The following is a 21,955-nucleotide window of genomic DNA, read 5'->3' on the forward strand; positions in this document are numbered from 1 at the left end:
CAATTTTCTCACAAAATTATAAAAAACCTTTAATATTAAAAATTCTTCTTTTTGGGATGTAAAAGAGTCTTCTTCTAAGTTATTCTTTTGTTTTTTTTTTATCAAAAAATTCTACCTTTTTTTTTTGTATGGCCTAAGATGCTATTCTACCCGTAAGAAGTATGGTTTCATTTGGCCGACTTCGCGTTTTCAAGAAAAAAATTGAATTTAACTTAGTAGTAGTAATATGAGTTGATAATGTAATATCCAGCCGTGTTGCTTTAAAGCTTGAACTTGCCCAACTTAACGGTTACATATACTGAAGATAGACATTTCAAAAGAGTTTAAAAATATTTTAAGAAAAGTTAAAATTACTCATATTCAAAAAGTTTTCTTATATTGTAATTCAATAAGAGGTTTTATTAGCCAAATCTCCAATTCCACTATGAAAAAATGAAGACTTACGTTTTTTGATTTAATTTCTGATACATCAAAATCGCGATTTATCAAACTACAAGTCCATAAATTTATTTTTTTTAATTTGCTAGAAAAGTAAAAAAGAAGTATTCAACAGACACAAAATTTCAGGAAAATTAAAAATAAGAAGTATGCAAGTAAAGAAGCTTTTAAATAATAAAATTTGAAGAAGTTGTGCGTTCCGCAAACATCAAGTGTAGCTTCTTTACAGTCTTAATAAATCAAGATGTCTCTTCCTGTCTCCTGTCCAGCCGTAATTCAATTTTAGGGGCTCGCAATCAGGCGCCAAATGAACCGTGATGACCGAACAAATTTCAGGCATGCACAATTTAGCCTGAAAATGGATGTGTTGTTGCAAATCGAACGCTATCGCCCCATAATTGCCAACGACCCGTTAACGATGCAGGCGCAGTCGGGTTATCAAAGCGTAATTATTGCACCGGGGTCCGCGAAGCCAGGCGCCAACGTTTGCTTAACGGCCCTGTTGTTTTATTTAAATTATTATTTTTTTTCGGTAATGTTTACTCTGCCAACATTTTTTCAAATAAACAAAAATTTCGGAAACTTTTTGACCGCCAAACAAGTAAATCCAAGAAAAAAAAGTGTGAAAAAGTTGTTTCCTGGAGTCCCCGGACTTCTTCCCAGCCGTAGAGCTTAAACCGGAGCGGAGAGTCAAAAGCTTTGGCGAACGGAGAGCAATTACAGTTAACAGAGCGAGATAAAACTGCCGAGCGCTCGAGCTCTGCCTCTCGCGGCAGAACTTTCGATTTTTCATAATAAAAAGGTTACAACTAAATCTCGGGCGGTTTAGTCGGCAGTCAAATTCGGAGCGAGCGCGCCAAATACAAAAACCGCAACGCGATCGTACCCCAAGCAATACAATCCCAAATACAAGCCCATCAAACAATTCCGAGTCCTCGTCGAGTCCACCCCCGAAAGTCAGTCAATAATCATACTCAAAATGAAGCCCCAGACGAACGACCAAAATGGCAGTTCCCAAAATGGCGACAGTGCCGCAGACGCCGTTTCCGTCGCCACGATCCCGACGGCGGAAGCCTCCGCTGCCTCCACCACCGATGTTGCGGTCACCAAAAATAGCCAGCAGCTGAAACTGGAAATGCTCAACATGGAGCTGGCCAGCAATGGAAGCGGTGAGTTCTCCGGAAGAAATAGAATAGTTCCGTGACTCCGGATGTTTTCCTGATCTGAGTCACAGGGTAGTTAGAAAAAAATCTAGCGAAAAGACTATTTCTTTTTTCGTTTCATTTTCCACTCCAAAATAGTTCAATCAAATTACAACCGAAAATACATAAAAATTTAAAATACCCAGAATAAGATGGCATAGGTAAATCTCGAAACTATTTTCACTGATATTAAATACATTTTTAGTTTGTCTCAGCTCACTCAATATTACTTTGATACATATTTTATTAATCAAATCGTATCAATTTTTTTTTTTATTTTGGCTTGAGTTGCAGAGTTTGTAGATGTACATTTCAAAGTGTTGTCTTTATCATACAAATAAATACCCAATTAAGGGGTTTTACAGTGTGTTTTCAATTTGAACCATTTCCGTTGGCAAAGCAAAGTAAACCCCATTGCAACATGATTAATATTCTAGTAGTGTATAGGACTACATCTTCTAACTTGTAATGTCTTTTCACAGAATGTGATTCATTAGGGAAATAATTATAATCGTTTCAAAATATTATATTATAAGGGTTTGTCCGAAGCACGACTTATTCGTTTTAAAATGACATTTCTTAACTATAAAATAATTCTAATAATATTAATGATACTTGTAAGTTGATCTAACAAGTTAACATGCATGTTTTAAGTTTCAAACTTAAATAGTTGAAAGACAGCTCATTCAAAAATTTTTCGTTGGTTGTTTTTTAATTCTGCAGCATAGTAATATTAAAATTGTTACAAAAATGAGTAGGGAGAATACCCCTGGTAGATGTTCATCTAGATCTAGTTTCCGGGTAATACAAACCCCCCGAAGTCGCTAATGGCGCCGAGATGTAATCTTGGCCCGTCATTGCATCACACAAAGATTAGGTAGAGCGAAATTGAAATTCAATCAGATGCTCATAATGATACTACTCTGATTTCTGGCGATGCTGGGCCGCATAAATCCGAGAACATAAACCACAGAGCGATAACTCGGATTTCTGCCCCATATGCAAACCACACGAAGTGCCGGATATCAAGAGGAACTATGTGTATACCGAAAAGAGGTGGTGCTAGAGAGCTACTAGCTTTGGCACTGAACTGGCCTGGACTGGGCTTATTGACATTGACATTGAAAGATTTGCTTGGCGGATCGGATTCGATCGGCAGATTCAACGAGAGCGGAGCCAACTCTGGGCCATGAGCCAAAGACAAAGACATAAACCCCTCGGCTTGTGATCCGGTATTTGGCCAAAGGAAGGGTGGTTGGGTGAGGGGAGGGTACACAGACCTGAACTACTTTTGTGAAGGTTAAAAAAGTGTTTAATTGCGAGTACGGCGCTCCAAACGGTTTCGATTCGTGGGCTTTTGCCGTTTGCCGTTTTCAGTTTCTTCGATTGCCCCTCAGATTGAGTTTGTGTCTGTCGGTGACTAATAAGCCGAGCCACAGTACTTCACATTTGAGCGATTGCGGTCAATAAAAAAGACTGACTGGCTGGCTGAGAGCCGGGCCCCACGGGTGTTTCGCCGCTAATTGAGGCACTTAAAAAATTCTCCGAGAAAATGCCAGGCGGTGGCAACCCTGCCAGCTCGAAGTCCCCGGATCCACAGTCGCTCAAAGGCATTCCTGATTCCGTAATGCGTAATTGTGGGCTTCACGTTGCGAAGCAGAGAGCCGGAGAGAACACCTGCCCTGTGGAAATGTTAATGGTGGCTTAATTGCATTGCACGCCAAACAGGTCGACAACTCAGGAAGCGACTAACTAAAACTTTCAGTGCCTAGAATGGTTTACCATAGAATTATTATTCACAAAAAATAATGTCCTCTTTTAAGCCTTACCTTTGAGATTTCCCCATGTCGAGGAGATGTGGCCCTTAGGGAGGTACCACTGTGGCCGGGCTACGTCACATCATTTAGAACGATCAATGCTATGTCACCTGCAGCTGTCTTTTCTTTATGTAAACTAACCCAGCCTGTGCTATTTCCAACTGATTTATTCTACCCTAAAGAGCTTGGAGGTTTTAATGTGCTTATGTGATGTGTGGTAAAATTGTCTAGGCTTTTTTAAAAGTTTTTTGTCACACTACAAGTGCATTTTCAATTTTTTTTCTTTTCTTAAATATTTTTTAGGGAATGTATTCGCACTGCCGTAATCGCACTGATCTATGTTTCTCTAAAATACTTTGAGCTGCATGTTCTCTAATTTGTTGTCCGATGAGGAATTCGGATTCAGCTCACCCACATTCTACTCGAAATTCGTATACATTTTTGTATGTTCCATTTGATTGTACAAAAAGAATATTGTTATTCCTAACCTTCAACTTCGTACAAAAAACAGATTCTCTGTCTGCTCGCTCCACAAAAAGTTAGGAATCACGTTAAGGCTCCAAAAATTAGCATGCTCAGCTCTTTGAGTCCGAGGGGTATAAATTGATGAGATGCGGAATTTATGCGGGGAATAATAAAAACTGGACAGCTGAGGGCACAGACACTTCCAATAGAAACCCAACAAGTTAGATGCTGCAGGGTTTCCCGAGCAAAATAAGGACGTTTGTGGACGGGGTAAAGGTTTTATTGAATTATTTATTCCAAACTGGTATCCATACTCGCTGCCATTTCGTGGAGAGTCGCTCACATAATGGTCTCCTCCTCCAGCATATACTCGGTAAGATCGCCTTCGCCAGACAGCATGGTCACCGGCACTCGATTCATCTGGGCCACTCGCTGACTGGGCCACACCATAACGTCGCAACAGTTGGTCAGCACCACGACGTTGGTGCTCGGAGTGGTGGAACACATGAGGTTGGCCGGCTTCTCCTGGTCGCAGCGGTTAAATTTGCGCCGGAAGCGGAACTTCACGGGCAACGAGTTGCCCATCACGCTCTCCTCGTCGAAGTACGGCGGCAGGGCTTTGTTGTACACCGGATTTGTTGTGGCCGGCTTTGTGAGCTATTGTTGGGAATAGATAGCGATAAAAGGGAAAGATTCAAACAAAGTTTAAGTTCAAACTAGTAGGTTAAGATCTTGCGGATAATGTGTTTAGTTTATAATATTCGATTTAAACGAGCCGAAATTTGCTTTTAATATATTGACTTGGTTGAGTATTATTATTTTATGATGAAATTATGACTTTTTAAGAGGGCGTGACTTCATAAACATTTTAAAAAAGCTAAGTAACATGATGGGACCTAATTCCTTTTAAATTAGAATGTTTGAGGGCGAGAAATATGGAACAGCGTCCAGTATAGGTGACTCACCTCTTCCAGAACCACGGATGTTTTGAGCCGTCGGCAGGGATCACAGAAGTCTGACGCCAATGCGTCCTCTGGCGTTTTGCTCGCACAGGGATCCGGTTGAGGTTCAGGTACTTTGGAGTCCAGCCCGCTGCCACGCTTCACGATGTCGTTGCCACTCTTCCTGCTCGGCTTCATCGGATCCTCGCCCCGCAATACGCACTCCTGCAGAAACTCCTCCTCGATGTCGATCAGCCTCTTGACGGCACAGTCGCGCTTTAGAAAGTTCTTAATCACCGACAGATCGCGCGGCACAGCGCCGATTACGTCGAAGTCATCGCTCCGGAGTTGCAGGCGGTGCGCCATGCTTCTGGACTTCCGAAGCGGACGCAGGGGCGGATGGATGGATAGAATTTGGAAATTTCTCTCAGCTCAGAGCCAAGCTGCTTCACTTGAATGTTTAACTTAAGTGCCCCTTGACGTATGTCACCGAGTTGAGTAGTTTTGGGTGAGACTGAAGGATACGGCAAACAATCCGTAGCGACAAAGAAGGCAGCCTTGAACACTTTGTGTTGGCGCCAGGCAGCAAAGTACACGCTTTAGGTCAAGATAATAGGTTGGCCTTTAGATAGTTTAGACCATGTTATCGACGTGAAATCTTTGTCAACCAAATTCGGCTTGGAAAGAAAAGGCTTTGAGGTACATGCAACTCCGGTTGGAATTCGTATTGATCTAGATATATTATTATTAGTATAAGCTTGAAAGAGATTGATGCAAAATACAACCCTCCAAGTTTCATAAATCCTACAGTGCTAATTTTTTTGGTTGCTGCTGTAGCTCTGGCGCCTCCTTGCAGAGCAACAAGTCCAAGTGCAGTTTCAGAGCCACTGGTCAGTGGACATCAAACCGTGGGCCTGCGCTCAGCTCGGTTTAGTTCCGCTCACTTAATCTCCGCTAAGCGCCACTCTCAAAAGAGCTTGCAGGGCGGGTGGTTGGGGTTTGGGTGGAACGGATGGAGCTTTCCGCCACTCAAAGCTTCGCTCGAGAGGTTCTTATTGCCACTGCTGGCCGCAGCAGCCGTCAGAAGAGCAGAGCCCCCCGAAGTGCCAACACTCGCCAAAGTCCAGCTAAAAACAATAAGAGACGAGACACCAGCGAAAAAAAAATAAGAAAACAACTTCGAAGATTGTGTGTGCGAGCTAACCGTCAAACTGAGTTCCGAGTTCGTTCGAGTGGCAAACAAACCTGAGTAGCCGTACCGCCATGAGCTTCACCCGCCAACTGTCCGAGATGAGTGCCAGCGAACTAAACGATGCCATTGACGACACCAACTTCCCGCAGGCCCACATCCTGTCGCGCGGCCGCAACAACAGCGTCTGCTCAACAAGTAGCACCTCGGGCACCTCATCGCTGGCGGACAGGGCTCAAGCATCCCAGCCGGAGGAGACCATTGCCGCCCATCCAGGAACGCCATTAGAGGACATAGTGGCTCCAGTTGCTACGTTGGCCGGAAACCAGAGACCTCGCCTCATCCTTAAAACCAACGGCAGCACTCCGGATAGTGATGGTACACAACCGAAAACACCAACGACACCGCGTACATCGACAACGCCAGGTAGTGGTGGGGGTCAGGCCGAGTCCAGGGAACCGGGGATCAGGAATCTTGGGATTCTAAAGTCTAGGGAACTAGGCTTACTTTTACCGATTAATCTGTGAACTAGGGTGGTAGACAAACTCTTTCTGAACTTTAAGCAGCCGCCTATCAGTGGGTTAGTTCTTCGGTTCAGAGGTCAGAGATGCGCTTTGGAATAGCGGATGGTACATAGACAGCCACACACAGCCGCCGAAGGGGGCAATGCCTCCCTATCTCTAATGATAATGATTTTAATCTCGTTCATATTGGTATTTTAACTTTTACAGGCCACGAGAAGTGTACGTTCCACCACGACCTGGAGCTGGACCACAAGCCGCCGACGCGAGAGGCCCTGCTGCCGGACATGGCCCGTTCGTACCGTCTGCTGTTGGGCGGACTGGGCGAGAATCCCGATCGCCAGGGACTGATCAAGACACCGGAGCGGGCGGCCAAGGCCATGTTGTACTTCACCAAGGGCTACGACCAGAGTCTCGAGGGTAAGCACATCTCAATTCGGCAATTAGCACCAGGTCAGTGATCGGCGTTGCTCATCCCGGGTTTCCCCAGTGCGAGAGTCAACTAGTTTTTCGTCAATGATTCACACAGTGCTCTACCTTTATCGGGGGTTCCACAATCCGCTACAGTGCATTAGTGTAATTACCACTCGGGAGCTCTACGAATGTGAGTGCACAGATAAAAAACAACAACAAAAGAAGATCCATAAAAGAATTTCGGGTTTCTCGTATCAAACGAATCTAAAGCATAATGAAGCGATCCAAAACCACATGAAATGTTAATGTAAAAGCGATAAATATTTGCATACACAAGCCTTCAAAAGTATCCAGAATGATGACTGAGAACTTTCCAACAGCATTGTTAACATCTTTTAGCATCGCCAAGTGGAGCCACAAAATATTTGGCCTGCATTTTATCTCTTTATATTTCCACATGCAACTGCATTTGAACTTGTCATGTAATCAATGCGAGTCGTTTGAAAAACCAAACAGAGTCGCGAATAATACGGCTACCAGCCAACCCAACCGGTTCTTCGAGATAAAAATCAGGTTCTACAGTTTGTCAAATAAAATCGCATGTAAATTTAAGATCAACAACAAACAACGCAAGTGTGCTGGCCATTTGAAAGCTAAATGAGTTAAACGAAAGTGAACAGCCTTCGGCAATAGAATGGGTTGGATTGTGTTTAACCCGAATTCGAAGAACGCAAGAGGTGCGGACTCAACGTGACTTGCCAATCTGACATTGAGGGAGCCCCCCAGACTTTGGTTGTGGGTATTGTTGGTCGGTCAGGAAACGCACTGAAGCTTTCCGGTCTGTATATTAAGAGCGGGAAAGTGGGTGTGCGGCATTATTCTGAGCAACTTGTCAAGGAAAGGAATCCCAAGAGCACATCGTTTAAAGCGAAAGCTCACACTCCAGAAGAACCATAACCACCGAGTCACCCCCAGGCAACTACTTTAGCACTCACCCTACATTCGCTTGAACTTAACATTCAGTTATGCAGTAAATAAATCTAACACGAATTACGCGCGCCATAAATCACAAGTAGTAAAGGCGTTTGAGTGGCTTCGTGTTTGTGGGGCATTGAGCGGTCGTTTGAGCAACGACTCCGTGGCGCAACGGTAGCGCGTCCGACTCCAGATCGGAAGGTTGCGTGTTCAAATCACGTCGGGGTCAAGCAAGTGTTCTATTTTTTTTACCATTTATTTTTATCTATTGACAGACGTTCTTAATGGCGCCGTGTTCGACGAGGATCATGACGAAATGGTGGTCGTCAAGGACATCGAAATGTTTTCCATGTGCGAGCACCATCTGGTGCCATTCTACGGCAAAGTGTCTATTGGTTACTTGCCGTGCAACAAGATTCTCGGTCTAAGCAAACTGGCACGGTAAGATACGATCTTGGAGGTATCAAAAATTATATTTTTAATTTTTAAACATTTTTCTTACCAACAGCATTGTGGAAATCTTTTCTCGTCGCCTGCAAGTCCAGGAGCGCTTGACAAAACAGATCGCAGTGGCCGTAACTCAAGCAGTACAACCTGCTGGTGTAGCTGTTGTAGTAGAGGGAGTGTAAGTATGCAAAATGTTATTTATTTTAATAAGTAAAAGTTTTAATAAGCAAGTGTTTCTTGTGAAATATACATGGTACTCAAGGTCCTGTTACAGAAAAGGTTGCTTGTCGCTCAAAGGCTTGGATGTTATTCGAAGCTTACACTCCTCGAGTACCGGGTGTTAAAATAGATTTTAAAATCGATGGTATTTTCCTTTCTGATTATGTGTTTTGAATTTTTCATTTTCCAGACACATGTGCATGGTGATGCGGGGCGTACAGAAAATCAACAGCAAAACTGTTACCTCAACTATGCTTGGCGTGTTCCGAGACGATCCCAAGACCCGTGAGGAATTCCTGAACTTAGTCAATAGCAAATAGAGTGGACACTAAGGACGATATTGAAATCCGAGACCAACTAAACCCTTACAATATTTTTGGAGGCGCTTATATACAAACAAACAAAAAATGAAACGAAACACAGGGTCCATTAGTTTATGTTTTTAGGATTGATTTCATTTAGTTAGTGCAATGATTGCAGCTTTGTTGATTTGTGTAAAAATTGTTGGAACTTCTGTTAGATAAATACATTTACCTTAAAGAAAGTAAGGAGCAGAGAGATTTAAAGAGGTCGAGAATTGATTTCCGGTGTTGGGTAGTTTTATGTTCAATTTTATATGCAGTTTTATGGCACTTGAACGATAATTTTTACAACTTATACATACGAGTAATGCATTGTGCAATAAGGGAACAACTGATAATAAATCAACGCAAATTGTTTAGGGAATTTACAATTTAAACAGAGTTCATAAAAAGTAATCAAATTTGTAGTTATGTATGTTAACCTATGTAACAAGTTATATTCAAATTGTTCCGTATAAGGAACGTAAACGTATTGGACGATTTTAAATGTTAAAATTTAATGCTCATTATGTAAATGATGCTGCTTGTAGTAAATCAAAGCTGCTTATTAATTATACAATAAATTATGTATTTAAATACTGTTGAAAAAGAGAATTTTCTTTAAAAAAAAGGACTTCGACTTGACCCCGACGTGATTTGAACACGCAACCTTCCGATCTGGAGTCGGACGCGCTACCGTTGCGCCACGGAGTCCACTTGGGGGAGGCTTCCAAGTGATAGGAATGCCCCAACATCAACAGGTTGTTGATTCCAGTCGTGCCGCATTCATATTGACACCAGTTAAAGCACTGACAAGAGCATCGGTGGTTCAGTGGTAGAATGCTCGCCTGCCACGCGGGCGGCCCGGGTTCGATTCCCGGCCGATGCATAATTTTTTCACACCTATTTTATTTTGTAAGTAAACAATAAGGGCCATCTCGATTTTCTAACTTTTTCACTTGTTTTTTCTTCACTTAGTTTTTCTTTCAAACTGGGTTTTCTTAGTTGATTGGTTGATCTATTCTTAATTTATTGTACGTTGGTCCATACGTACTTCGAATCTCTAACTTAATTCCCAAACCGGATTGACAGCCACTATACAGCTTTAAACATTAATAAAATCCTAATATTATTTATTACGAAGAGTTGATATTTATCGAGCAAAAGGCAAACAAAAAAATTTTAAATATTATTTTAAAAAAGTATTTTATTGTAGTTTCCAAGATATATAAAATATATACTGAATTTTTAGTCAGGCTCCAAAGACACATACCGCTCTATAACTCAAAACAAATTAAGTGGAATTAACTTTTGGCAATAACATTTAATTTTAACCCGAATTTTTCTATAACTCGAACTGAATGTTATATAGCGATTTTACATCTACAAGAATTGTGTGCGGAAGATACTCATATATACGTTTAGATATGGAAATAAAATAATGGTAAATCGAAAGGAAAGAATCTGTTCCAAGTTATAAAAATTCGACTTTACGTCGTGCAAATTTAAAGAAGATTGATGGTTGGCGCTTTTCTGTATTATACTGTTTAATTCTAATTGATTTTTGTTTACGTTTCTTCTGCCTTCTAAAAAAGTAAAAGTTAAAAACAAAAATATCTGTCAAATAAAGAAGTTGAAAATTTTCAGCAAAACGATGGTTTTTATTTTTAATTTTTCCGGTACTACTTTACGTAGTACCGCCCTTACTAAGGCGGATAAGTCTTTGCGTAAACATGTGCATTAATACCAGTTATTAAAAAAGGAATACGCAAAGAATATGTGAAAGGGAAAATCAGAGCACTCCCGAAAGCTATAAAGTGTCTAGTGTTTGTCGTTTGTCGATCTGAGTACTAGGCTTAAGCACGGCAGTGTGGAGACTCTTTAAAAAGTTATTGCTGTTGCAGCACTGGTGTGAACAAGCTCATACCCAGGGATTTTTCGCTCTTTATAGTGCTATTGTCACGGTCACACTGGTCGTCGTTTCGTTGTCTTGTGGAAAAGTTGGGTGGCAGAGTGATACTTTTCGATTTAATTCATTTCGCGCTGATTAATTGCTTCTTCCGAACTGACACAACCATTACGAATCACAGTTAACACGGGTGGCGCATGCCAAGCAGGCCCCCGAGAAATTCAAAAGACTGAAAGCCCCAAATATAAATAAAATCGCTGCACCTGCACAGACGTGGAACGGAAGTGTCTGTGTGCATCGCGATTTCTAATCACTCGCAAAACTTTCTTCCACAAAAAGTGACCAGAAAAGAGTCCACAGCCCAGCCATTAAGAAGTCTGTCACTTTATACCCCCAAAAACGCCGTCCAATTCCGTAAGCCAGGCAGCAAATAGAATTAAATAACAGGGACAAGAAAGAAAGAGATAGAGAGAGAAGTGGGGCACCTGGCAAGGGGCAGGGCGTTTTTTCAGAGATTCGCTTTTATTCTGGACAACGACGACGACAAGACGTGAGTAGATTGGCATTTTTTAATTACTTCGTTATTTTTTATTAAAGAAAAATGTCAAACTGTCACACTTACACACATGCAAAGATGCATTCCAAGCAAGTGCTTGCATGTTTAGTTAGAATACAGGACTGCCAACTTTTTGCCGGCCAAAATTAACGGTTCCTGAAAAAGAGTCTGTGTGTGTGTGTGTGGCGTAGCGGCCCTTGAATTTGATGGCTACATTTTCCAATTGTCACCAGGCTTTTTAAAAGAATTGCCTTTAATTCTAGCGAATAACTGCACCCTAACATGAATGGACAACCGCCCAATGCGGGTTCGTCCAATGTGGACCTGTACATCACTCACCTGGACCACGTGGGCCCGTACCTGAAGGTCTGCGGCCAGGTAAACAGAGATGCTGCCTTCCTGGTCAGCAAACGCATTGAGCAGGTGCTGCCCACATGCTTTGCCATCGAGCCCAGTTGGTCGGTGGAGCGCCAGCAGGCTCTTCTTACACCCGGAACATTTTGCGTCTTCAAGAGGACGAATGGCCCGGCTCCTGGCGATGTGGAGTACATGCGGACTCGTGTAGTCAGCGCGGAGCTGGAGGGCCAGCTGATGCGCACGGAAATCGAGTTTCTCGACTTTGGCTACAAGCGCATTGTGAATAGTCATGATGTGAGTGTCGATGCACCATCTCCAGATTTCAATATTAACCATCTGATCTATTCCAGTTAATGTTCCCCAAGCAGCCCAAACTGCTACAGAACATTCCCCTTCTTTGCTCCCAGTACATTGTGCTGGGCATCTGTTCCGATTGGGAGGCTGATCTGGCGGTGGTTCAACAGCTAATCGTCAACCAGACTGTACAAATCGCAATTGATCCCACACAGATCTGTGGTCAGAAGTTCGCAAGCATACGCTGGAAGGACTTCGAGCTCAATGAGTTTTTGGTGCAACAGAGGCAAATTGGAGCCCCTGTAGCCCCACAACTCATGATGGATCACTGCAAAAAGCTTTGGAAGGATGCTCCGCAGTCGCCAGTCACCGAGCACAACAACAATAGCATACACAATGCAAAGACGCCCACGGACATTGCCCGTGAGCAGCTTGCGGTGCGCCGATCCCTATCCGCTCGTCTGGATGCACAGCGTTCAATCCAGGTGACGCCACCTAGGCCGCTGAATGCCGACGCACCAGACTATGCGCCCAAACAGCTGCCCCTGGCCAATGTGGTATGTGTCAGTTAAACTTCCACAGAATACTTGCTTATAGACATTCCAATTTACAGACAAACGTACAGGTGCCATTGCAAGGCCTGGCCAATACTCAGAAACCGGCATTTGTGCCGTCCAATCCTTATAATCGTGCCAACTATCAGGCCGTCGAATCGGCTGCTCAACCCTATGTGCCCAAGGCGACTTCCCGATCGCTATACACCTACTATAATGTTCGCATGAACAAACCGATGACCGCCATGTTGCCAGTAGCTCCAACAGTGCCCTTGCAGTCTTACAATCAATCGGTGAACTACGTGCCACTTAGTTATGCCCCAGCACGCTTCACCCCGCCGCCAACGCCTTCGTTGGCGCAGCGGCGCAGCAGCGCACCATTCCGGCCTTCAGAACCACAAGCTTAACAGTGGGTCTCACCTACGACGTGGATATTAGCTATGTGGAGAACGGTCCGTATCTGTTCTGGGTCCATCTGAAGAGCAGCGGCAGTGATCTGAGCGCCATGATGGGTCAGATTGAGCGGAAGAACCTAAAGCCGCTTACACAGGCTCCTGAACTCGGAACCGCTTGCGTGGCCCGCTTCTCAGAGGATGGCCATTTGTATCGCGCTTTGGTTAGCGCTATCTACGCCCAGCGTTATCGCGTCGTCTATGTGGACTATGGAAACTCAGAGCTGCTGCCGACCAGCGATCTTTTTCAAATACCCCCAGAGCTGTTGGAGATCAAGCCATTTGCCTTTCGCTTCGCTTTGGCAGGGACCAAGGAGATCGAACCCATTGACGAGAGCATGAAACGAATTTTCAAGAAATCAGCTATATATATGAACTTTGAATTGACTGTGCAGCCGCCAGAGAGCGTGGGCTCTATGCAGACCTGCCACCTTAACCAGAATGTAAGATTACATATTATTTTTGTTTACACACAGAAAGAACATAACTACCAGACAAACAAAAGATAAAACAGCCTCCTAACAAAGTAAAAACCTAACGATTGATATTTCTATTTTAGGGCACCAATATGCTGGAGCTGCTCAGACAGCTGAAGAACTCACGTCAATCTTACGCCAAGGCGGAGCAACTGCAAAACGACGACGCCGTGGAGATCCGTTTTATCGACTCGCCAAGCAATTTCTATGTGCAGAAAGTTTCCAACATCGGGAAGTTCGAGCAGCTAATGGACGAGATGTTCTCGTACTACAATGCAAACCAGAAAGTGCCCGATCAGTTGATCCTGGGTGCACCATGTATTGTCAAATGCGATCAGGAATGGTATCGTGCAGAGATCCTGCGCGTTGATGATTCTGTAATCGTCAGGCACGTAGATTTTGGCTACGAACAGAACGTTAAGCGGCACCTGATCGGACACATTGCTGAAAAGCATTTGGAGATGCCGCGCCAGGCAATTAAATGCTGCCTGAAGGGTTTCGAGAACAGCGAGCTGAGCCAGGACAAGATCACCGACCAGTTTGAGATGTTGGCTGAGGAATCCAACATCCGTCGTCGCACATTCAGTGTGCGTATCTTTCGCATCGAACCTGATGGCCTGAATGTGGTTAATTTGCTGGCGAAGAACTTGAATGTGATGAAGAAGCTCTACAAGCTTTCAATGCCTTTCGAGCAGTATCTTTCCCTCGAAAAGGGCCAGTTCAATGCCAACAACACGCGCGCGGAGTCGGTGGTCTCTTCTGAATTGGATAAGAGCCTCATTCTCAACTCTACCAGCATTGTGGATAGTGAGGATCGCCTGCAGTTACAGGAGAAGCAGCACCAACAGCAAAAGGAGCAGCCCCAACAGCAACTAGTTGTTGATGCTCCTCAGCCAGTAAAATCAGGAGGCGGAAGCAAGAACTCTGGAGACTGGGACAAGCGCAGCTCCACCTCGGCAGGGTCAAAGGACAGCAAGCGTCAGCAGCAGAACATCCAGCGATTCGATCGCCATTTGGACTCCAGTTTTGAGACCCAGAGCACTAGCAGTTACACCAGTGGCATGAGTTCGCCCCGCAAGGGCAACCGACAACAGAATGGCCGTACTCCGAATCAGTCACCACGGCACAATGGAAAACAGGAAGCGAATAAAAATGCGTGAGTATAGGGTTCACATTTGGTCATTTCACATTTGGTCACAGAAAGCATTTAGTATTAATATTAACTTACCTTAAAATTCCAAAAAAAAATATTAAACCGAACAGAATGGAATCGGGGATCAGGAGCTTTTTGACGTACTCTAAAAATGTTCATGCCTATTCCAGCCGCTTCAACAACAACGAGTCACCTCGCAAAAATCAAGACGGCCAGCAGCGAAACCAACGCTCCCAGAATGCGCCACAGGGCTTTGCCCAAAAGCCGCAGCGCCAAAAGTCTACGCTAGACGGAACCGCCAGCTCGAAGCGCACCAGCGGAGTGGAGAGTGATGCGGCCTCTTCCACCTCCGAATCGGTGGCAGCAATTAAACCGGAAAAGTATGTCTCCCTAGACAAGCCATATTTTCTGCAGGAGATGAAAACACCTGGCAAGGAGGCGGCCAGTCTGTCTTGGTGGGTCTCGCCTTTCCAATTCTACGTGGTCACAAAGTCGGCCTCTGCGAAGTACGATAATGTCCTGCGCGATATGCGACAATTCTACCGTCAAAAGCAACATCAGCCACTTCAATTAAAGGTTGGATCCACTGTAGTGGTGCGCCAGCGAAAGGACAACGCCATCCTGCGAGCCACAGTGACCGCCTGCAACCACATGATGCGCAAGTACCGCGTTTTTTGCGTGGACACGGGCAGTCTGATTACCGTCACTTCAGAAGATGTTTGGCAATTGGAGCAGCGCTTCGCAGAGCCACCGTGCATGGCCCATCGTTGCAGCTTCCACAGCGTGGTTACCAACTACGATCCCCTGTACATTGTGGATCGCATGGAGAAGTTTGTTCCAGTCAATGCCAAAGTGGATTGCGAGTTTCTTTCCAAGGAGAAGAGCACCCACGGCTCAAGTAACAACAGTAGTTGCTCATACACAGTCAACATGTTTGTGAATGGAGCCTCGCTGAGAGACACACTGATCAAGGCCGAATTCCTGACTGAGGTGGCTCCAGGTAAGTCAATTTACTTCTTAAATTACAGTAATAACTTAACTTAAATTCAAAAATTCAAAAATGCAAAATTATTGTGAGAACTCAGTCTAAACCCTCAAAAATAATTGAATTTAAAATAATCATTATTGCCTTTTACTTTTTCCAGAGATTCGCGTTAGCCTTCTGGCTGGTCAACAGATAAGAGGAAAATTCACGTCTGTTCGGGACATGACGACCTTTAAAGTTCAGCTTGATTACTGCAACAATGTAAACTTCCTGTGCAGCTACGACGATGCGAAATTTGTTAAGTCCAATCCTGATTTGGCCAGGCGATTCAAGGATTTCTACGAAGGCAAATCGTTTGCCTTTAATGTAAAGAACGTCTGCGAAAATAATATGTAAGTAGGACCTTTAATTTACTTTATCGAGGCAGTAACAATAATCACCAGATAATTTTACTTTGGTTGGCTTTAAAATCGTTTGTCAAATCACATTAAATAAACTTATTAAGATAGTTGTTATGTCATCCAAGTCAAAAGTCTATTACTAGAATTTTGAATCGGAGGAGGCCACAATAATTTAATTAAAATTATAATATCCTCTGCAAGGGTAATCCCTTGAGATGACTTAAACTCAATTAAAGTATTTTAATTTCGATGAGTTACTTTGTTTGTCATTACCTGCATTTTTATACCCTTTCAGAGGGTATTATAATTTTGGTCAAAAGTGTGCAACGCAGTGAAGGAGACATCTCCGACCCTATAAAGTATATATATTCTTGATCAGGATCACCTCCTGAGTTGATATAGCCATGTCCGTCTGTCCGTCTGCCTGTTTCTACGCGAACTAGTGTCTCAGTTTTAAAGATAGCGAATTCAAACTTTGCACACACCCTTCTTTCCTTTGCACGCAGTATATAAGTCGGAACGGCCGGGATCGGCCGACTATATCCTATAGCTGCCATATAACTGATTGATCGGAAATGCCATAACTCTGCTGTTTGTTAAGTTAGGAAGTTGGGATTTTCTATGGGTTTTATATTTGGCCAATTAATCCGACCTACCAAATTTCATAAGGATCGGCCGACTATATCTTATAGCTGCCATATAACTGATTGATCGGAAATGCCATAACTTTGGTGTTTGTTAAGTTAGAAAGTTGGGATTTTCTATGGGTTTTATTTTTGCCCAATCAATCCGACATATCAAATTTCATAAGGATCGGCCGACTATATCCTATAGCTGCCATATAACTGATTGATCGGAAATGAAATAACTTTGGTGTTTGTAAAGTTAGAAAGTTGGGATTTCCTATGGGTTTTTTTTTGGCCAATTAATCCGACCTACCAAATTTCATATGGATCGGCCGACTATATCCTGTAACTGCCATATAACTGAACGATTGAAAATGCCATAACTTTGGTGTTTTTAAAGTTAGGAAGGTGGGATTTTTTATGAGTATTAAGAATGCATCATATGAATAATTTTGGAGAATATAATTTGCAGAATATTCTGCAAGGGTATTTCAACTTCGGCTCCGCCCGAAGTTAGCTTTCCTTTCTTGTTGACTCTGAAAAAGTAATATACTATTTTGTATTAAACTCAAAGTAAATTATTTTTTATCTCTTTTAAAGCATTCACTTAAGACCTGTCATGCCACTGTTCAAGGAGGATCGAAAGGCATTCGTCTGCCCTTATCCCGTAGTGCTGAGGTCATTCCAAGCACTTGTGGTGTACACCGCTAAACCTTACCGCATATTTGTCCAGCCGCAAGCAATTATATCTGCCATGCAGACTCTATTGGATAACATGTATGAGCACTATGAGGCCAAGGGTAAATATTCCGTATAACATGTAGGCCATTTAATTCAATCCTTATCTTTTTATATTAAAGGTGATTCCCTTAAAAAATACGAAGCGGGACAGATCTGCGCAGTCCATAGTTCCGATGGCAACTGGTACAGAGCCAGAATCTCTGGAAAAGACTCAAAGTCAGCACGCACCGAGGTATTTTACCTCGATTACGGCAACACGGAGGAAGTGAAGCGTGACGATATAAAGGCACTGGACAACAAGTTCTTTGAGAATGCGAGCGGATTCGCAGTAGAAATCAATTTGCCGTTTGGACGTCCCAGTAATGAATCCAAATTACAGGCGCGTCTGGCTGAGATTCTAGAAGAGAAGGTGGTAACAGTTAAATCAATTGAGGTGCGACGAAATCACCTCATTGCCGATGTTTTTATGGAAAACAATCAGAGTGTGACAGAACTGCTCAAGGCAGAGAAACTTATCCCCGGACAGGATCTAGATTATATGCGCAAGCAAATGGAGAAGGGAAAGTCTCGCACTTACGAGTTCATTGAAATGGTGGACCTCACCTTAGATGATGAGGACGATAAGGGGCGCAAGGAAGCCGGTAGTAACATTAAGACCAGCTCGGCAAATGCCTCACCCAAGAAAAAACAACATAATGACAAAGAACGGGAGCCAAAGAAAAGCAAGCCAGTAGAGCCGACACCTTCTCCTGCCGTTCCGTCGATTCCAATTAAAGCTCCTACGCCGGTTCCTGTAGAACCAACACCAGTGCCAAAACCAGCCACTCCAGTTCCAATGGCTGTGGAAGAACCAGAAGCTAAGTCAGTTGTCGAAGAGCCTGCTCCTGAGCCAGCAAAGCCTCCAAAGGAGGATCCTTACAAAGATATGGACAGCGTGGTGCTAAGCCATTGCGATAATCCAGCACACTTCTTTGTTCATCCCATCGATCAGCTGGAAAAATTGCATCGTCTGCAGGAAAACCTTCAGATTGTATCTCCCTCGTTGCCTCAATTGATGAATGTGGTAAATGGAGCTGACTGCATTTCACTATACTCGGTAGATAAGTGCTGGTATCGCGCTAAGATCATTGATGCCGAACTGATGGTGCTACTGTTTATCGACTTTGGCAACACGGATTGCGTATCGGACACTACTGACATTAAAGAGAGCATGTGGTCGCACATCGAGCCTTTCTGCTTGCCCTGTGCACTCCCTATTTGCCCCAAAGGTACTGCTGATTGGGTCGATGCAGCGAATGGCCTCTTCAACGAATCATATACAAAGATCCTGCATTTCGAGTACCTTACCCAAGGGGATCACCACACGACGAGCTATGTGAATGTGTTTATCGAGGGCGAGGATGTGGCCAAGAAATTGATTGCCGATGGTTTTGCTAGGCCCCTGGAGTACGTGAGCAGTGGATGCAGTTGCTATATCTCACATGTGAACGGAATTTGTGACTTCTTTATTCAACTGGAACGAGATTCAAAAGCGCTTGAGCTGATTGAGATGTATTTGCGCGACGAGGAGAAACTGAAGCCGTTGGAGCGGTTCGAAAAAGGTTCCATTGTGGCGGCTCTCTTTGAGGACGATGAGCTGTGGTACCGAGCCCAGTTGCTAAAACAGTTACCTGACTCCCGATATGAAGTGCTCTTCATTGACTACGGCAACACCTCCACCACATCAAAGTGTCTGCTGCTTTCCGAGGAGATTGCTAGCTTACCTAGCTTATCCAAGAAATGCTCACTGCAGTTGCCGGAGGCTTACATTTCTTGGTCACCAGAGGCGGAGACTAAATTCACGGAGCTGACCGGAGAGGGTGAGCTGGTGTTCACCACACAGCTTATAAAGCCAGGCCAGGATCATGTCACTATTGATCTCCTGTTAGATGGGGAAAACATTATTGACCGTCTGCTTCCTTTGTGCCAGTCAAAGGAACCTAAGGAAGCCAGCAAGGAGACGCTGACAGTCACTACCAAAGCCATCATAACACACGTGGAGAATACCTCCCATATGTACCTACAGTTTAGCGAGAAGGATTCGTTGATGGATATTATTTGTGAGAAGCTGAATGGGACTAAGCTGCAACTCAAGAAGGAAAAGGGCACGGTGGATGAGTTGTGCGTGACTCAATTTTCCGACGACATGGAGTTCTATCGCTCTCGCATTCTGGAAGTGCTCAAAGATGACCAATACAAAGTAATTTTGGTTGATTATGGCAACACGATAGTGGCGGACAAGCTGTACGAGTTGCCTCAGGAGTTTACACTCATCAAACCTGTTGCTGAGATCTGTAGCCTGGAACCCTGCGCTGAATTTAAAAAAAATAAGGCCTTAGCTTTGGCAACACTTGACGCGCTGCTGGACAGCTGCCATGGTGTTGTGGCGGTGGAGTTTATAGACAAGACAGCCAGTCCGCCAATAGTCAGACTAACAACCAAGGATAAGAGGAATCTAAACATCTATGAGCAGCTTCAAAAGCTTATCGAAGCGGAGTTAAAAGTAATTCAAAAGAGAAACGAGAACTCTGAATGTGTCATTTCGCATGGCAACTCACCAAAGAGTTTCTATGTTCAATTGAAGCACAATTCGGGAGATTTGGATTTGATTGTAAAGACACTGCAGTCCCTGAACAAGGATGTACTGAAGATATTTAACGTCCCGAGCAAGAATTCAAAGGCTGTGTGCTACTCCCAGGAGGATGCCTGTTACTATCGCTGCATCATTAAATCTGTTTTGGAGGAGGGCAAGGGCTTTGAAACCTTTTTGTTGGACTATGGGAACACCCTGACCGTTTCGGAGGTCTGGGAGTTACCTCAGGAAATAGAGCCGATTTCCCACCTGGCCTTGCACTGCCAGCTGAGTGAGATCCCAAAAGATGTGCCTGATGCAAAGCTAGAGGAAGCCTTTGCCGCTCTACTGGAGCAACATTTCGGGGAAGTGTACGAAATAACCACTCAGCCGAATGAGGATGAAACGAAACCTCTTTCCGCTCAACTCCGTATCAACTATAAAGACTTCGCCCAGGAGCTGGCCAGCACAGTGGCCGGCGTACAAAAACCGCTCGAAGCTGAGCTGCACAACTGCGTCGTGGTGCAGTACGATGATCCGCGGTCCTTTTACGTGCAGATGGAGAGTGATGTCCCCGCGTTAGAGAAGATGACTGATAAGCTCCTGGATGCAGAGCAGGATTTGCCCGTATTTAGCGATCTTCAAGAAGGAGCTCTGTGCGTCGCCCAGTTCCCAGAAGACGAGGTCTTCTACCGCGCCCAGATTGTCAAGGTTTTGAACGAGGGCAAGTGCGAGGTGCACTTTATTGACTTTGGTAACAACGCTGTGACCCAGCAGTTCCGCCAGCTTCCAGAGGAGCTAGCCAAACCGGAGCGGTACAGCAAACACTGCGAGCTGGAGGCGGCCACAATGGCCAAGTGCGATGTGGCCTTGCTGCAGACATTTATTGACGAGCGTTTCTCCGAGACATTCCAGGTGGAGATTCTGGCCACCAAGGGAGCTGCCACCCATGTCGTGCGGCTCTTTTACCAGAGCAAGAACATCAGCGAGAAGCTGCGCCTGCAGGAGAAGTAGTCACAGATCGGAGGGCTTGCAATTCATATATGCTCCATGCAGGAGATTGTGATTAGTTTGGCTAAAATATGCGATGTATTATCTATTTAGTTGAACGAGTTTAACTTATTCAAATGGAGGAGGAAACCTCACGATTTTGATTAGCCAAGATGCTTCATTGATTTTTCATGGAAAACCAAAATGAATGCTAATTTTATTATTAATTAATGAATCAATACGGAAAACACAACAACATTATCACCAAAAACACAACAAAACGAAAAAAATCGAACAAAAAAAACGAAAAAAACATTTAGAAAATGTAAAAAAACAAACGAAAAATATTAAAAAACAACAAAAAAATTGTGAAATCTAGATAAAATTGGCACTAACCAGTTAATGTTAGTAGCTAAAAAGGCGAAGGACGATTTATATAGTTGCTCAACTTTGTGTAAAACAATTTTACATCATCAACGAACGTTGGCGAATTGAAGAGAAATGGAGGGAATATTGAACCTCCAGACGAAAAATTATTTATTTTCCCTTTATAACTTAATTTTTACTTTCTTTTCTCGATTAACCAACTGAAGAATCACTTATTTGTTTTTCATTTTTTACTTTTCATTATCTAAACAAACAAAAAACATTGCAAAGCGAAGACTAAAAGAAATGTAAGCAAACTAATGGAATATGGGTTTATGTATTAAAACCTTTAATAATCACAATGTCATATTTTTCTACCATTTCTTTTTCATGTTGTGAACAAAATATTAAAAACAAACCAATAAATACGATGAAAAGTAAAGCCATTTAGAGCGAATATTATTACCTGGTGTCTTACCTGGAGTTGCAGACCTGGTGCCAGGTAGCAATTAGCG

At 43.6% G+C, this 21,955-nt stretch overlaps 3 protein-coding genes and 3 non-coding genes across 8 annotated transcripts; 4 read left to right on the forward strand and 2 right to left on the reverse strand.

Annotated features, from left to right (window-relative positions):
* Positions 1-1,268: 1,268 nt before the first annotated feature.
* On the forward strand, positions 1,269-9,579 carry LOC108052548 (GTP cyclohydrolase 1). Of its 3 annotated transcripts, none has more exons than XM_017134959.2 (5): positions 1,269-1,607; positions 6,784-6,993; positions 8,238-8,403; positions 8,471-8,587; positions 8,819-9,579. In XM_017134959.2, exons 1-5 carry the CDS (start codon positions 1,418-1,420, stop codon positions 8,946-8,948), a joined length of 813 nt encoding a protein of 270 aa, XP_016990448.1. In that variant the 5' UTR covers positions 1,269-1,417; the 3' UTR covers positions 8,949-9,579. The 3 variants fall into 3 exon arrangements, with proteins under 3 accessions (XP_016990448.1, XP_016990446.2, XP_016990447.2); XM_017134957.2 differs by lacking the exon at positions 1,269-1,607 and adding an exon at positions 5,944-6,478; XM_017134958.2 differs by lacking the exon at positions 1,269-1,607 and adding an exon at positions 5,944-6,430.
* Positions 4,181-5,358, reverse strand: LOC108052550. Its single transcript, XM_017134960.2, has 2 exons — positions 4,888-5,358; positions 4,181-4,579 (listed from the first exon to the last, which is right to left on the reverse strand). Exons 1-2 carry the CDS (start codon positions 5,227-5,229, stop codon positions 4,262-4,264), a joined length of 660 nt encoding a protein of 219 aa, XP_016990449.1. The 5' UTR covers positions 5,230-5,358; the 3' UTR covers positions 4,181-4,261.
* Positions 8,120-8,191, forward strand: Trnaw-cca. Its single transcript has one exon. It is a non-coding gene; the product is annotated as a tRNA-Trp (tRNA).
* A 32-nt stretch (positions 9,580-9,611) lies between the features above and the next one.
* On the reverse strand, positions 9,612-9,683 carry Trnaw-cca. The gene has a single exon. It is a non-coding gene; the product is annotated as a tRNA-Trp (tRNA).
* A 104-nt stretch (positions 9,684-9,787) lies between these two features.
* Trnag-gcc lies at positions 9,788-9,858 on the forward strand. Its single transcript has one exon. It is a non-coding gene; the product is annotated as a tRNA-Gly (tRNA).
* A 1,081-nt stretch (positions 9,859-10,939) lies between these two features.
* Positions 10,940-21,882, forward strand: LOC108052546 (maternal protein tudor). The gene is given in 10 exon segments (XM_017134951.2): positions 10,940-11,428; positions 11,698-12,085; positions 12,142-12,642; positions 12,699-13,001; positions 13,004-13,534; positions 13,651-14,723; positions 14,891-15,720; positions 15,866-16,097; positions 17,333-17,532; positions 17,593-21,882. Coding segments are annotated over 9 exon segments (7,545 nt in total). The 5' UTR covers positions 10,940-11,428; positions 11,698-11,716; the 3' UTR covers positions 21,099-21,882.
* The last annotated feature ends 73 nt before the right edge of the window (positions 21,883-21,955 follow it).

This window comes from Drosophila rhopaloa, unplaced genomic scaffold (assembly GCF_018152115.1).
Source record: "Drosophila rhopaloa isolate 14029-0021.01 unplaced genomic scaffold, ASM1815211v1 contig_115, whole genome shotgun sequence".
Classification (NCBI taxonomy): domain Eukaryota; kingdom Metazoa; phylum Arthropoda; class Insecta; order Diptera; family Drosophilidae; genus Drosophila; species Drosophila rhopaloa.

Excerpts from the sequence above, each read along its gene's own strand:
- LOC108052548 (XM_017134957.2), top strand. The coding sequence starts at position 6,127 with ATGAGCTTCACCCGCCAACTGTCCGAGATGAGTGCCAGCGAACTAAAC. Across the intron at positions 6,479-6,783 it reads GCGTACATCGACAACGCCAG|GCCACGAGAAGTGTACGTTC; the intron begins GTAGTGGTGGGG and ends TAACTTTTACAG. Across the intron at positions 6,994-8,237 it reads CTACGACCAGAGTCTCGAGG|ACGTTCTTAATGGCGCCGTG; the intron begins GTAAGCACATCT and ends ATCTATTGACAG.
- LOC108052550 (XM_017134960.2), bottom strand. The coding sequence starts at position 5,229 with ATGGCGCACCGCCTGCAACTCCGGAGCGATGACTTCGACGTAATCGGC. Across the intron at positions 4,580-4,887 it reads CATCCGTGGTTCTGGAAGAG|CTCACAAAGCCGGCCACAAC; the intron begins GTGAGTCACCTA and ends TCCCAACAATAG.